At 40.5% G+C, this 13,716-nt stretch overlaps 1 protein-coding gene across 1 annotated transcript in view; it reads right to left on the bottom strand.

The window, feature by feature from the left end:
• LOC111160048 (solute carrier family 5 member 1) overlaps positions 1 to 13,716 on the bottom strand; it is a 68,983-nt gene that overhangs the window by 14,810 nt on the left and 40,457 nt on the right. Inside the window, exons 8-12 of the mRNA XM_022522847.1 lie at positions 12,543 to 12,763; positions 12,167 to 12,302; positions 10,615 to 10,722; positions 6,041 to 6,191; positions 3,428 to 3,596 (exon numbers count right to left, since the gene is read on the bottom strand). Coding sequence (XP_022378555.1) covers positions 3,428 to 3,596; positions 6,041 to 6,191; positions 10,615 to 10,722; positions 12,167 to 12,302; positions 12,543 to 12,763 — 785 coding nt within the window. The remainder of the gene's footprint in view (positions 1 to 3,427; positions 3,597 to 6,040; positions 6,192 to 10,614; positions 10,723 to 12,166; positions 12,303 to 12,542; positions 12,764 to 13,716) is intronic.

Consider the following 13,716-nt stretch of genomic DNA (forward strand, 5'->3'; position numbering starts at 1 on the left):
GAAAACACAAGATTATATTATGCGTCTTTACATTAAGTTTTGGGTTTGCATATTAGAAATATGGAAATCCTTTAAGAGACTAAAAATACAGGGATACAATTTTTCAGGGTTTTTTTTTAACCCCTTCCCTCCTTTCCTTCCTTCCTTATTTCCTTCTTGCTTCCTTTTCCGTCAGTCCTCACCTAGAGAACCAGGTCTGAATCTAGAGGCCACATTTTAAAAGGATTAGTGACAAAGTACAGTGAGCTCATAGAAGGGTGGTAAAAAAGAGCTTTCATGTCAAATGTTGATCCTTGAACTTTCCTAGCCATGGGTACCCCTGCACTTTATATCCCAGGTGTGTTCCATTATCAGTGTATTCATGTCCTAGGTCTTTGTACAGGTCACTCTTTATCTGGGAGAACACAAGCTCCTCCCTTCCTGGTAACCTTGTTCTAGCTTAAATGTCCCCTCTTCTCCTAGGACAGAATTGGGTGGGCCCATCCTCCGTGTGGTGACTGCACTATAGACACACCTCCAATTCCAGCACCAATTCCACTTCTGTGGAATCACTCAATCACTTCTCTGTCTCCCCATCTGAACTGGGAATTTGCCCAGGGAAGGAGCCAAGATTTATTCCCTTTGTGTTGTCAGCTCTCTGTCTGACATCTGGAAGTATCTGCTAGGTAGATAGATGATGGTAGATGGTAAAGGATAGATGATAGATAGATAGATAGATAGATAGATAGATAGATAGATAGATGATAGATTGATAGATGATAGATAGATAGACAGATAGATGACAGATAGATAGATGATAGATAGATAGATGAGGAAAAAGATGTCCCCCCATTCATTCCCCACACACATATTCATTCAAAAATTATTTTTTTACTTTAGTTTGTGTGAATAATATTGATAAAATCTGCTATAAAGTTTTTCTTCTCTTTTGATTTTTTGCTTTTTTCTTTTTATTTAAATTCAATTAGCAGGATGCCTGGGTCAGTTGGTTAGTGTCTACTTTTGGCTCAGGTCATGATCTCAGGGTCCTGGAATTGAGTCCCACATTGGGTCCCTTGCTCACCAGAAGCCTGCTTTTCCCTTTGCCTTCTCTACCTGGCTCTCCCCCTGCTTGTGCGTGCTCTCTCTCTCTCTGACAAATAAATAAATAAAACTTTAAATTTAATTTCAATTTTCATTTAATTGAATTAGCCAACATACAGTCCTTCTCTTTTGGCAATTAGTATCTTCCTGTTCTTTAATTTTATTCTCAAGAGGCTCTTGAAAAATCTGGGAAATTTTGACATTTTCCTCAAGACTTTAATGAGTCACCCCTCATTAAACACAATCCCTGACCAGTCCTGAGAATCCTTTTGTAGTCTCTATGTGCTGCTCTCCAGAGACTCTAGCAATGGCTTCTCACCCTCAGACCTATGACATTTGGGCTGGATAATTCTTTTGGGATTGGGGGGTTGAGCATGAGGGGAGCTGTCTTGTGTATTGGCCTCCACACAATAGATACTAGTAGCATTTTCTGAATCAAAGCCAATCAAAAATGTTGCCAGACTTCACCAAAATTTCTCTTGGGGAAGGGCAAAATCTCCCCCAGTTGAGAACCACTACACTCTATCCCAATTTTTAGCCTTATTTTTTGGCTGCCACAGTCTTTTTTTGAACTCAATCTGTTTTTAGTCCACAGCAATACCCAGTTGGGCTTCTAGCCACACTATACTAACTTGTATTTTAGAAATCTCTCAGCTTCTGCCAATACCTATTGAAATAAATCTTAAGAGTGTGACTATTTCTCAAACCAGTCATGATCACTTGCAGGTTTAATTCTGATCTCTCAAGGGTATTTATCTGTGCATATAGTTTTGTGTTGCCAGCAAATCTGGACTATGTTCCTAATGTCAAATGTTGAGTGAAGAGAAGCACACATAATTTTACACTTCAAAGCTGGGTCATTCCAGTGAGGTATTTCCCAAGTGTATATTTTTTTCTGTCCTATTGGGATAAAGGGGTTGTCTCTAACCAAAAATATGTCATCATTGATACTGCTTCAGAAAATAGGCTACACAGTTATTACCCCCACTCGATCCCAGCCTTCCCTGAGTGTGCAGATGGTTTAATACAGAGACAGATGAGCAACACCCCAGTCAGAAGTCCAAAGGCATCCTTTTCATGGTGCTTCAAAACCTGTAACAGCACCCCAATGAAAATCCAAACTCTCTGGCCTGGCTTTTTCAAAGGAGCCATTCCTAATTTAACTTCAACATTCTTGTCTAGCATTTCTTCCATTAACCCATACACACAAACTCCTTCTCAAGACATGTGAAATGCCTTTCAAACTCCTCATCCTCACGCTTATCCCTGCACTTCTGCCTCCAAGTTTTGGTGCTGTTCTCTCTCTGCTTTGCACACCCTCTCTTCCCTCTAGTTCAGCCCATGCTAATACAGTCTTTCTGTGAATCCTTCTCATATTCTATGCTATGTTTTATCCCTCAATTATTATCTACCTTATGTTGTTTTGCATATAAATTGCTTGAGCACCAGGACATCATTTTTCACTGGGCCTTGAGAGGTGCTGGCTGGAAAGCCAAGCTCACTGCAGAACCACTAGAGGTACATATATACAATGGAATATTACTCAGCCATCAGAAAGGATGAATACTCACCATTTGCATCAACATGGGTGGAACTGGAGGGGATTATGTCAAGTGAAATAAGTCAAGCAGAGAAAGACAATTATCATATAGTTTTGTTCATATGTGGAATGTAAACAATAGCACAAAGGATCATAAGGGAAGGGAGGGAAATCAGAAGGGAGAGAAATCAGAGAGAGAGATGAACCATGAGGGACTACAGACTCTGGGAAACAAACTGACGGTTACAAAGGAGAAGGGGGTGAAAGGATGGAGTAACAGGGTGAGGAGTATTACGGAGGGCATGTGTTGTGATGAGCACTGGGTGTTACATGCAACTAATGAATTACGGAACACTACATCAAAAACTAATGATGTGCCATACAGTGGCTGAATAGAACTTTTTTAAAAAAAATAAAAATAAAAATAAATAATAAAAAGGAAATTTTTTTAAAAGGAACCACTAGAGGGAGCCTGTGCTAGGACTTCCTCTGGAGCTGCTCGCCTGGGATACAAACTTCCCAGCTAGTGCCATGTTAACAGGCCAAAGTCACTCAGGTTGGATGGAACATGTATATCATTAGTTGGGAATGAGTTTGGAACCTGCAGCAAGGAGGAGAGGTGAATCCAAAAGAATGTATACCCAGGAGAGTCCCTGAAGACTTTGCCATAAAAACCTTCAGCAGCACATCTATTTCTGCTTGAGATCTCTGGGAAATAGAATCCCTCCCATACAGAACATGGCACTCCAGGTGGGAATTTCTGTGTCAGAGTGGCTTTTCAGGACATGCAAAAATGAAACCTACCGGTTCATTGACTCTCTTCCAGAAAATAGCAAGCAAGAAGACAGCTGCAATGGGTGGTCCCAAGTAACTGGTAATGGACTGGATGTAATCGAAGAGCTGCCCACTTTGTGCTGACTGCACAATGGGTACCCAAGCAATGCTGATACCTATCAGCACCAGGATGAACAACCTGAAATCAAAACCCCCCAATACAACGTCAATAAATGGCTCTATATAAATAAATACATATTACTATGTGTCAGATGTATGACATATATATGTATCATATGTGTATGATTACTATATGTCAGATGTGTGTGTATATATATATTATATATATATATAGCAAATATATAAACACATAAATGTAGATATTTATATGTGTGTATATCATTTTATTTATTGTATATTATATATACATATTATGTGTGTATGTGTGTAATATTACCATAGGCAAGGAAAAATAATTAGCAAATTCATTCTTGAGGCTTTTTTTCCATCTGTATTCTGCCTCTATGAGAAAGTCATCTGTGCCTGTGAATAAATGAAATGCACTTGACAAACCTAAACCAGTAACTGCCATAAGAGAATCACACTTTGACAAGTAGTAGAATGTAGGAACAAGGGTCCTGGACTCAAATTTTTCTTTTCTATGTGTGACATAGGATACCTTGCTTAACCTCTCTGAATCTCAATTTCTCTGTCTGTGAATTGGGAATAATATGACTGACCTTGCAATTCTAGAATAAGGATCAGCTATAGTAAAACACCTAGTAAACAGTAGGTACTCAATAAATAGTAAAGGCCATAATTTTATTTTCTTCTCCTTCTCCTCCTTCCCCTCCTCCTCCTCTTCCTCATAATAAAATGAAGACCACAACGAAAAAGAGTTTATAAAAGAACAGTCTAGAAAGAAAGGGACACTACCAAGTATTTCCAGCTCTCCTCTTGAATTTCACTTCAAGTCATGAAGAGATTGGAGGGCTCCCTTACAAGCTCCCCTTACTTGTGCTTTTCATTTAATTAGAAAGATGGCTATGATTCCTTTACCTTACATGAATTTAAGGCAAAACAATCTTAAACTAACCTTTACAAAGCAGTGTTTTCACTCATATAGTTCTCCTTCTGGAAGCCCCTTCCACTGCCCCCATATACCCAAATCCTACCCATCATTTTGGCCTCAGGTCAGGCCTCCCTCTTCCAGGAGCTTTCCCCAACTACTGCATGCCATGTTCACCTCTTCCTTCTTTGAGCCCTTGATTGCTCTTACAGTCACCATAGCAAAGTCTGGAATTGTTTTCTATAAGTTCATCTAGGGCAGGGATAAAATCCAGGGCAGCAGTCATGGGATATACAAAAGTGTGGGCCCCAACAATCTCAGAGCCAAGGGGGCCATCCCCGAGCAAAGCAACAAAATGGTTCTCTTCTCATTTTGCATCTTATAGATAAAAGGGAGGAGGGGAGAAACAGGAAACAGTAAAGTCCTTTCTAAGGTAAAACCAGTCAGGGTGATGGTTCTGATTGAAGCAAAGGAGTAGACTCGGGCCTGGTTAGATCTTCCCTGAGTGCCAGGTGTCTCAACACCTGACAGTGGCCTGTCCCCTTTCCTTCCTTTGCCCTAATCTTATTGATGAGACCTATGAGGTGGCAGCCCATACCCCTCCCACACTCACTATGGAACTTTTCCTTGATTGACCTCACAGGGACTTGATTCCTCTGCTCTGAGGAAATTGACCTGCCAGAGCCCCAGAAAGAGACACAGCAGAGCTTTAGTTAGTCCTCTCTCCAAGCATCTGCTCGATGGATAGTCAAGATTATGAGTACCTCTGACCCATGTATCAACCCTTCTGTCTTTCAGTATTCTGTTGTGTCCACTATCTCATTTGCAATAACAAATGTACATATAGCGTGGTGTTTTAGACTTTACAGAGCATGTTCCCAAGCACATTATCACTTGACCCTCACAGTCAAATGCAAAAATGTTGCAGCAAATGGTCAAGGCATCAGAGGCGTCTGGGCCTTGAAGATGGCCCATGTGAAGACATACAGTGTAGAGGGCTGAGGAGGGCCACATGGGGCAGCATAAAGGGCCTTGAACAAGGACTCAGTTGGCCTGAATTCCAGTCCTGTTTCTGCCACTGTCCAGACTACATGGATTTAGGCAAGACAAACCTCCTTTTGTTTGTTGATAAACTGAGGGTTAGATTGGATGATTTCTGATGTCATATCTTACTCCAGACAGGCATTGTTTGATGATTTTCAATTTATATTTTTCTTTTTTTTTAATTTATTTATTCATTTGAGAGAGATACAAGCAGAGACAGAGAGTACAAGCAGGGGGAGAAGCAGAGGGAGAGGGAGAAGCAGAGTCCCCACCAAGCTGGGAGCCCAACATGGGGCTCGATCCCAAGACCTGGAGATAATGACATGAGCCAAGGGCAGAGGCTTAACCATCTGCCACCCAGGCACCCCAATGATCCTCAATTTAAAGTTAAATGTCACTAAAGTGTAAATATAACTAATGACAGAGGTTACTCCCATTCTACCCAAGCATGTACCAGTCTTCTCTACCTTGAGGGATAGTACAGATCATTCAAACTTTCATGGTGGGTGGCAAGAAGATGCTGCACTTACCTTCCTGCAATCATGAGCTCTTTCTCAGATGCTCTCTTCCGGATCTTAGTGTAGATGTCCATGGTGAAGAGGGTGCTGGCACTATTGAAGATGGAGGTTAAGGAGCTCATCAGAGAGGCCAACATGACTGACAGCATCAGGCCCCTCAGTCCTGAAAGAGAAGGAGGATCTGAGTGGCACACACAGCAACTCAGCTCTTTTGTACTTGGAAATTGTGAGAACTCAAGGTTTGTTTGCCTTCCAAAACCATGCCATGTTCTCCAACTTGTCTCTCCAGAAAGACTAGGTATTTCAAGGAATGAGTTATGGCTTTAAATTATCCTGGAAGCCCAAAGCAGTCAACAAAGAGATAAGGACAAAATATGTATGAGTAAATACTTTGCAACTGAATGATGATGATGGTGGTGGTGGTGGTGGTAGTGATGGGGTGATAGTGGTTAATGGTGATGGTGCTGATGATATATGTGTGATTCCATCTAAGAGGAGTTTTATAAGGTCTTTTATTTTAAAAATTCATGGTATAGCAGAAAGATTCAAACTATGATTCAAAAGATGATGTTTTCAATAAAGTGAAATCTCCATAGAATGGAAAGAAATACTAGCAATTCATATGTCTAATAAGGGTCTAGTGTACAGAATATAAAAAGGACACATATAACTGAATAATTAAAAAAGACAAATAATCCAATTAAAAATAGACAAAAAACTTGAATAGAAGCTTCTCCAAAGAAGATAAACAAGTGGCTAATAATCACATGAAAAGATCCTCAACATCAAGGAAATTCAAACCAAAAACCACAATAAAATACTACTCTGTACCCACTAGGGTGGCTATAATTTAAAAAAAAAAAAGAAAGACAAATAACAACAAGTGTGGGTGAAGATGTGGAGAAATAGGAACCCTCATACATTGATGGCAGTAATGTAAAAGGACACAGCCACTGTTGCAAATACTCTAGCAGTTTCTCAAATCAAACATGCAATTATCATATGACCCATCAATTTTTCTCCTAGGTATCTGTTCAAAAGAAATAAAAATACATGTTCACATAAAAACTTGGACATGAACATGACTCAGTCGGTTGATCTTGATTTTGGCTCAGGTCATGATCTCAGAGTCATGAGATTGAGCCCCTCATTGGGCTCCGTGCTCAGTGGGGATTCTGCTTAGGATTTTCTCTCTCCTTCTTCCTCTGTGCCCCCCATTCTCTCTCCCTCTAAAATAAATAAATAAATCTTTTTAAAAACTCAAATATGAATGTTCATAGTAGTATTATTTATTATAGCTAAAAAGTAGAAACAAGACAATGTTCATCAACTAATGATAAACAAAGTGTGATATATCCATGCAATGGAATATTATTTATCAATAAAAAGGGTGAAGTACTAATGCATGCTATAATGTAGATAAACCTTGCATTCTTCTAAGTGAAATAAGTCAGACACAAAGAACAACTATTGTATAACTCTGTTTATGTTAAGTGCTCAAAATAAGCAAATCCATAGAGAGAGGGAGTAGATCAACGGTTGCCTAGGGGATGGGATAAAATATGGGGTGATTGTTAATAGGTACAGGATTTTTTGGAGGCGATAAAAGTTTTCTAAAATTATGGTGATGGTTGCACACCTCTGAATATACTAACAAAAATTCCCTAGCAGGGACACCTTTATGTTCTCCTTGGTATGGAAGTATTAATAGAGATTATAGCAAACCATGTTGGCCATGATTGGAAGAAATTTTAAAAGAACAATCCCTTATTCTGATTTGGGAAGGGTAGTATTATCCCCATTCAACACACCAAGAAGTGAGGCCCAGAGGTTGGCATAACTTGCTTAGGGTCAGAGCTGGGAATACAACCTTGTCTTTTTTTTTTTTTCTCCATTGAAAACTTTACTGAGCTATTCATCACTTAAGGCACACAATTCAACTCCTGCTGAGCAGAAAGCCCGATGTGCAGCTCCATCCCAGGACCCTGAGATCATGACCTGAGCGGAAGGCAGAGGATTTAACCCACTGAGCCACCCAGGCACCCCTACTTTAAAAAAAATTTTTAGGGGAATTTGGGTGGCTCTGTCATTTGATTCCTTGGTTTTGCCTCATGTCATGATCTCAGGGTCCTAGGATTGACCACCATGTGGGGCTCTGCGCTGAGCAGAGTTTTCTTCAAGGGTCTCTCTCTCTCTCCCACTGCCCCTCCCCCATTCACTCATGTTCTCTCTCTAAAATAACTAAGTAGAGACGCTTGAGTGGCTCAGTCCATTAAGCACCTGCCTTTGACTCAGGTCATGATCCTGGGGTCTTGGTACTGAGTCCCACATCAGGGTCCTTCAGTAGGGAACCTGTTTCTCCCTCTGCCTGCCATTCCCCCTGCTTGTGCTTTCTCTCTCTGAAAAATAAATAAATAAAATCTTTTTTAAATAAATAAATATAAGTAAATCATTCCAAAAAATTTTAAATCTTAAAAAAAAAGGAGAGAAAGAAAAATAACATAAATAAATTACAGTGTAATCCAAACCAGAACTCTAAAAGAACCAGCCATGTGACTCTTCTTATTGCAACCTTAATTAATAAGCAGCCTGGTTCAGTGGAATTGTTAACGATTACCCCCATTTTTATAGAATTTCAATGCAAATGGTTTGCACAAGGTCACACATCCAGTTTGCAGTTAAAAAAAAAATTCTTCAATTCCAGCCTTGAGCACAGTTAAGCAAGCCAGATAGTGAGTTGCTGTGTGGCCTTGGAAAAAATCATTTTCCTTTTGTAGGTCTCAGTTTCCCCTAACTATAAAATGGAGAGGTTTGACTAGTCTCTAGGTTTCTTCTCAATGATAAAATTTTTTAAGTTTATTGCAAATTTTCCTGTTCAGTACCTTTGAATTTTTAGTCTCCTGAGGCCCCTCAACCTAATGAGGTTTACATCCCTTGATCCAGAATTAGATTTTTTTCTTCGACATGAAATATGAACAGTAACCCTAAAGGCCTACCCCAAAACTCTAACTATTCTGGACTCCAAGGATAACACATTCTCTGTAGCCCCCTTGTGGCCCATCCATCTACTGCCTCAAACCTCCTCATCCTTTGTTGTTGTTGTTGTTGTTTATTTTATTTCTTTATTAATTTTTATTATGTTATGTAAGTCACCATACAGTGCATCATTATTTTTTGATGTAGTGTTCCGTGATTCACTGTTTGTGTATAACACCCAGTGCTCATTGCAATATGTGTCCTCCTTAATATCCATCACCGGGATGACCCATTTTCCACCCCCTTCCCCTCTAAAACCCTCAGTTTGTTTCCCAGAGTCCATAGTCTCTCATGGTTCATCTACCCCTCTGGTTACCCTCCCCTTTATTTTTCCCTTCCTTCTCCTAATGTCCTCCATGCTATTCCTTATTTTCCACAAATAACTGAAACCATATAGTAATTGTCTTCTTCTGCTTATTTCACTTAGTGTAGTCTCCTCCAGTTCCATCCATGTTGATGCAAATGTTAGGTATTCATCCTTTCTGATGGCTGAGTAATATTCCAGTGTTTATATGGACCACATCCTCTTTATCCATTCACCTGTTGAAGGGCATCTAGTCTCCTTTCACAGTTTGGCTATTCTGGACATTGCTGCTATGAACATTGGGTGCATGTCTTTTCACTTCTTTTCACTACATCTGCATCTTTGGGGTAAATGCCAAGTAGTGCAATTGCTGGATCAAAGGGTAGCTCTATTTTTAACTTTTTGAGGAACCTCCACACTCTTTCCCAAAGTGGCTGCACCAGCTTGCATTCCACCGACAGTGTAAGAGGGTTCCCCTTTCTCTACAACCTCTCCAACATTTGCTGTTTCTTGCCTTGTTCATTTTTGCCATTCTAAATGTTATAAGGTGGTATCTCAATGTGGTTTTGATTTGAATTTTCCTGATGGCTAATGATGCCAAACATCTTTTTCATGTGTCTGTTAGCCATTTGTATGTCTTATTTGGAGAAGTGTCTGTTCATGTCTTCTGCCCATTTTTTGACTTGATTCTTTGTTTTTTGTGTCTTAAGTTGGAGAAGTTCTTTATAGATCTTGAATACCAGCCCCTTATATGTAGTGTCATTTGCAAATAAAGTCTTCACCCATTCCATAAGTTGCCTCTTTGGGAAGTTTTTAAAACTTCTTCATTCTATAGTTAAAACTGTTTTGCCTTTGCCTCCAGGTTTTTCCTTGGAATATCAATGCATTTCCAAGGGAAAATTCCACTTGTTCAAACTTTCATGTTAATGTCTGTTGGAGAGTTCTGAAAGATATTCTAGATGAGCATGGAAAAGTTGTGTTTTTCACTAGTGCATTTTCAGATCACCTCTTTTCCACACCTGACTGATGAACACATGCTAGATCTCATAGAGCTCAACCTAAACATATGTCTCTTTTCCAATGAGGGAAGATGTGTTCAAAAGCTGAGGACACCCAGAAGAAAGCCTTCCTTACTGGGCTCCCAAGCTCAGAAATGGCTTTTCCCCCAGAGGGCCACAGAAATCTACATAAAGAGGAAGCCAAATCAGCCTCCAAAGAAAGACTTTGCCAGAAAAATGACTCTCACCATTGGGCATAAGCTCCACCACCAACGTCGGGTAAGCAACATTTGTACAGCCAACCTCAGTACCACAATATTTCTTACATTCCGAGGGGACGGTGCAGGCAACTTTTTCTGGGAAAAGATGAAGAGCCATGTCAGCAAGCAGAAATCAAGGAAGTATTTCCAAGATTCACTTTCTTAAAATAAGACTTCAAACAGGACATTCCTGCCCAAGGCCCTGAATTGGTTCCACAGAGAATGCAACTTCAAGTTGAGCCCTACAATGCCATGCCCCTGCCCTACTGGTATGACCATCTCCCAGATCTGACTGGGGGAAAAGAGTTCTTAGGTAGAAGAGGGAGAAAATAAAGCAATGCTCAGGGTGGATAGAGAGGAGGCACAGTCTTTAGACTTTAGCTAGGCCTCCCTACAACATAGCAGTGACTATTGTCTTGTTTCTCCTGATGATCACAGTGACCCATGGCTCCTAATTTGAGGTTTATTTGCAGCAGCATTTTTACAAGTAGGATTGAACACCCAGATGACTGAGGGAATTCCTCAGTGGGAGGGCTGTTGGGTAGTACTTCCAAAATGTGAAAAATCTGTGTTAGAGAAAGATAAAAAGTAGCCTGAGATGGGAAGGGGAAATGATCTAGAGACTTGGAGAAAATTCCAGTAACTTCTTTAGAATTAAATCAACAAACATTTATTAGGTACCTACTACAGTTATATCATTTAGTGCTGCTCCATAGACCGCCTATTCATTATAGCATTATCTCAAATATTTTTGTGTCTTGTACAATATAAATTATATAATATATAATTTATAATTTAATTATATATTGTTATTACAATATAAATTATTCAGTTACAAATATAAATTATTCAGTTACGAATATTTTTCTCATGACAGGTGAGCCAGTATAAGAGTATACCTAAAAGGAGCCAATGGCAGCAAGTGCCCCCAGACTGTCCTGTCTTCATTTTGGGAGCTCACCAAAGTTTTACTCCCTGGCACTCTCTTTTTTGCCATTATTTCATATTCCAAGAAACAGTTTAGACCTATGATGGCTGACCAAAAAATGCAACTGGCAAAGCTGGAGAAGCCACAAAATGGTCAAAAAGACCCTATTACCCTAGATAGTAAAGTACAAGTCTCAGGGCTCTTCAAAGAAATGGCCCAAGAAACGAGGTTCTGAGCATAAGCAATTAGAGACTGGCCAGGGTTCTTTGACATTAAAGACATCGTACACACTCCAGAGCCTGAGGAAGACTGAACAAAAAGTTAGCAAATATTAGTTGGAAGAAGCTGCAGCTGGAATTGTATCATGACTTCAGAGAATTTGCAAAAGAGTCTAAAGTAATTGTCAATGTTAGGAACCAGGGAAGACAACCGTACAGGTTCTGTGACCTCAAGTTTTTGCTATGTAAAGGGGAAACAATAATGTTTAGTAATTGTGGCAAGAAAAGAAGAAGAGGGCAGAAGAGAAAGAACAGGGAGCTACAGGGCTTTAGAAGTGACACAGAGAGAGGAAAGTGGGAGAGAGTGGCTGCTGAGTCCAGCAAGAGGCATCACCTGTGTATAGGATGCGGCTGATCATTCCTGGCATCACCATGAGGAACATGGGCAGCAGCTTCATGTACCCACATAAGATACAGCCGGCCTTCACATGAGACATGTTTTTGGCTGAGAGGCAGCGTTGCACAATGACCTGCCAGGGAAAGCCCATAAGAGAGGGGTGCAGGCCAGAGACCTCTCATTGCTCTCTGGCTACCTTCAGCTCCCCGCCCACATGTCCTTGGTTCTTGGCCTGGAATTCCCTTGTCCCAAGGTTCAGTGACCCCAGACCATATGAGCTCTGCGCTACTGTATCCAACACCACAAGCCTTAGATAGGAGTCCCTGTAGAGACCTGGAACACCCCGTCCACCCCACACATCCAGCATGGGTACCTGATCTGTACACCAGTACCACAGGGCAAGGATGGACAACCCAAAGATGAGCCCAGGCCATGGCAGGTCTCCTTTGATGGGATCTCGGAAGATGTGGAAGGAGTCAGCTCTTGGTATATAACATTCTTCTTTGATGGTGAGGTTTCCCGCAGTAACCACAGTTGGAATGGCTTTCATATACTTTTTCATGAAGGCATCATACCCTCCCACTTCGTGAAAAGCTGGAAAACATCAGCAACAAGCAACCTAAAACTCTCAGCTCTTCATTCAGGTTTCTTCCTATGAATGCCTGAGAAACCACCCTCCCTGTGTGATCTTGGGCAAGTCGCTTTCCTATTCTGGGCCTCACCTCTCTCATCCATAGAATGGGATTATTAATCCTGCCCAGTTTCCTGGGGTGCGGGGTTGACTGTGAGGGTCTAAAGCAGTAATGTGTGAAAGTATTCCAACCACAAACCTTTTCAAAATGGGAAAGTATTTGAATTCATTAAAAGAGAGACTTTGGTTTTGAAGACTCAAAGATGTTTTTCCCCCTCACACTTCACTGTCAGCAGCAGCCTTTAAAATCCTGCACAGCAACCTGGAGATCCACAGACTCAGCCATACCATCCCTGGTCACAGAAGTGTGGTAGGATAGACAGAGAAAGGGGGAGGAGTCTAGAGCCCTACCACCTCTTTGCTGTGTGCCCTTGAATAAGTCATTCTAGCCTCTGTCCTGCAGACCCCACTACCACCACCATTGTCACTGGGGAAAACCAAATGGAAGCTCTTGGAAACAGGGAAAAGAGAGTAGATAAGAGGCTTCACAGGACCCACAGAGAGTATGAGCCCTATTAAAAAAACAAAATGCATTTTAGATTCTCCCATAATTAGTATCTCTAGATCTAGGGTCTCCAGTCTTGTCTTTAGGATTTTTATAGACAAATAAAATTTCAAAGTTGGGGTCAGAGGTCAATATAGACTGGCTAATTGTTTAAATTTTGTCAAGTAAGGACATAAACAAGAAAATGATCACTTACTATCATCAATTCATAAAATAAAGGACATTTAACATCAAATACAGACAAGATGTAATCTAAGGTTTAAGATACAACATTGAATATATTTAGCCTGATGCATATTTAGACATATCCCTTTTTTGTCCAGTTTCTCCATGGAGAGCAGACCACGACAT

This window comes from Enhydra lutris, unplaced genomic scaffold (assembly GCF_002288905.1).
Source record: "Enhydra lutris kenyoni isolate GAN:26980312 unplaced genomic scaffold, ASM228890v2 scaffoldscaffold73, whole genome shotgun sequence".
NCBI classification, from domain to species: Eukaryota; Metazoa; Chordata; class Mammalia; order Carnivora; family Mustelidae; genus Enhydra; species Enhydra lutris.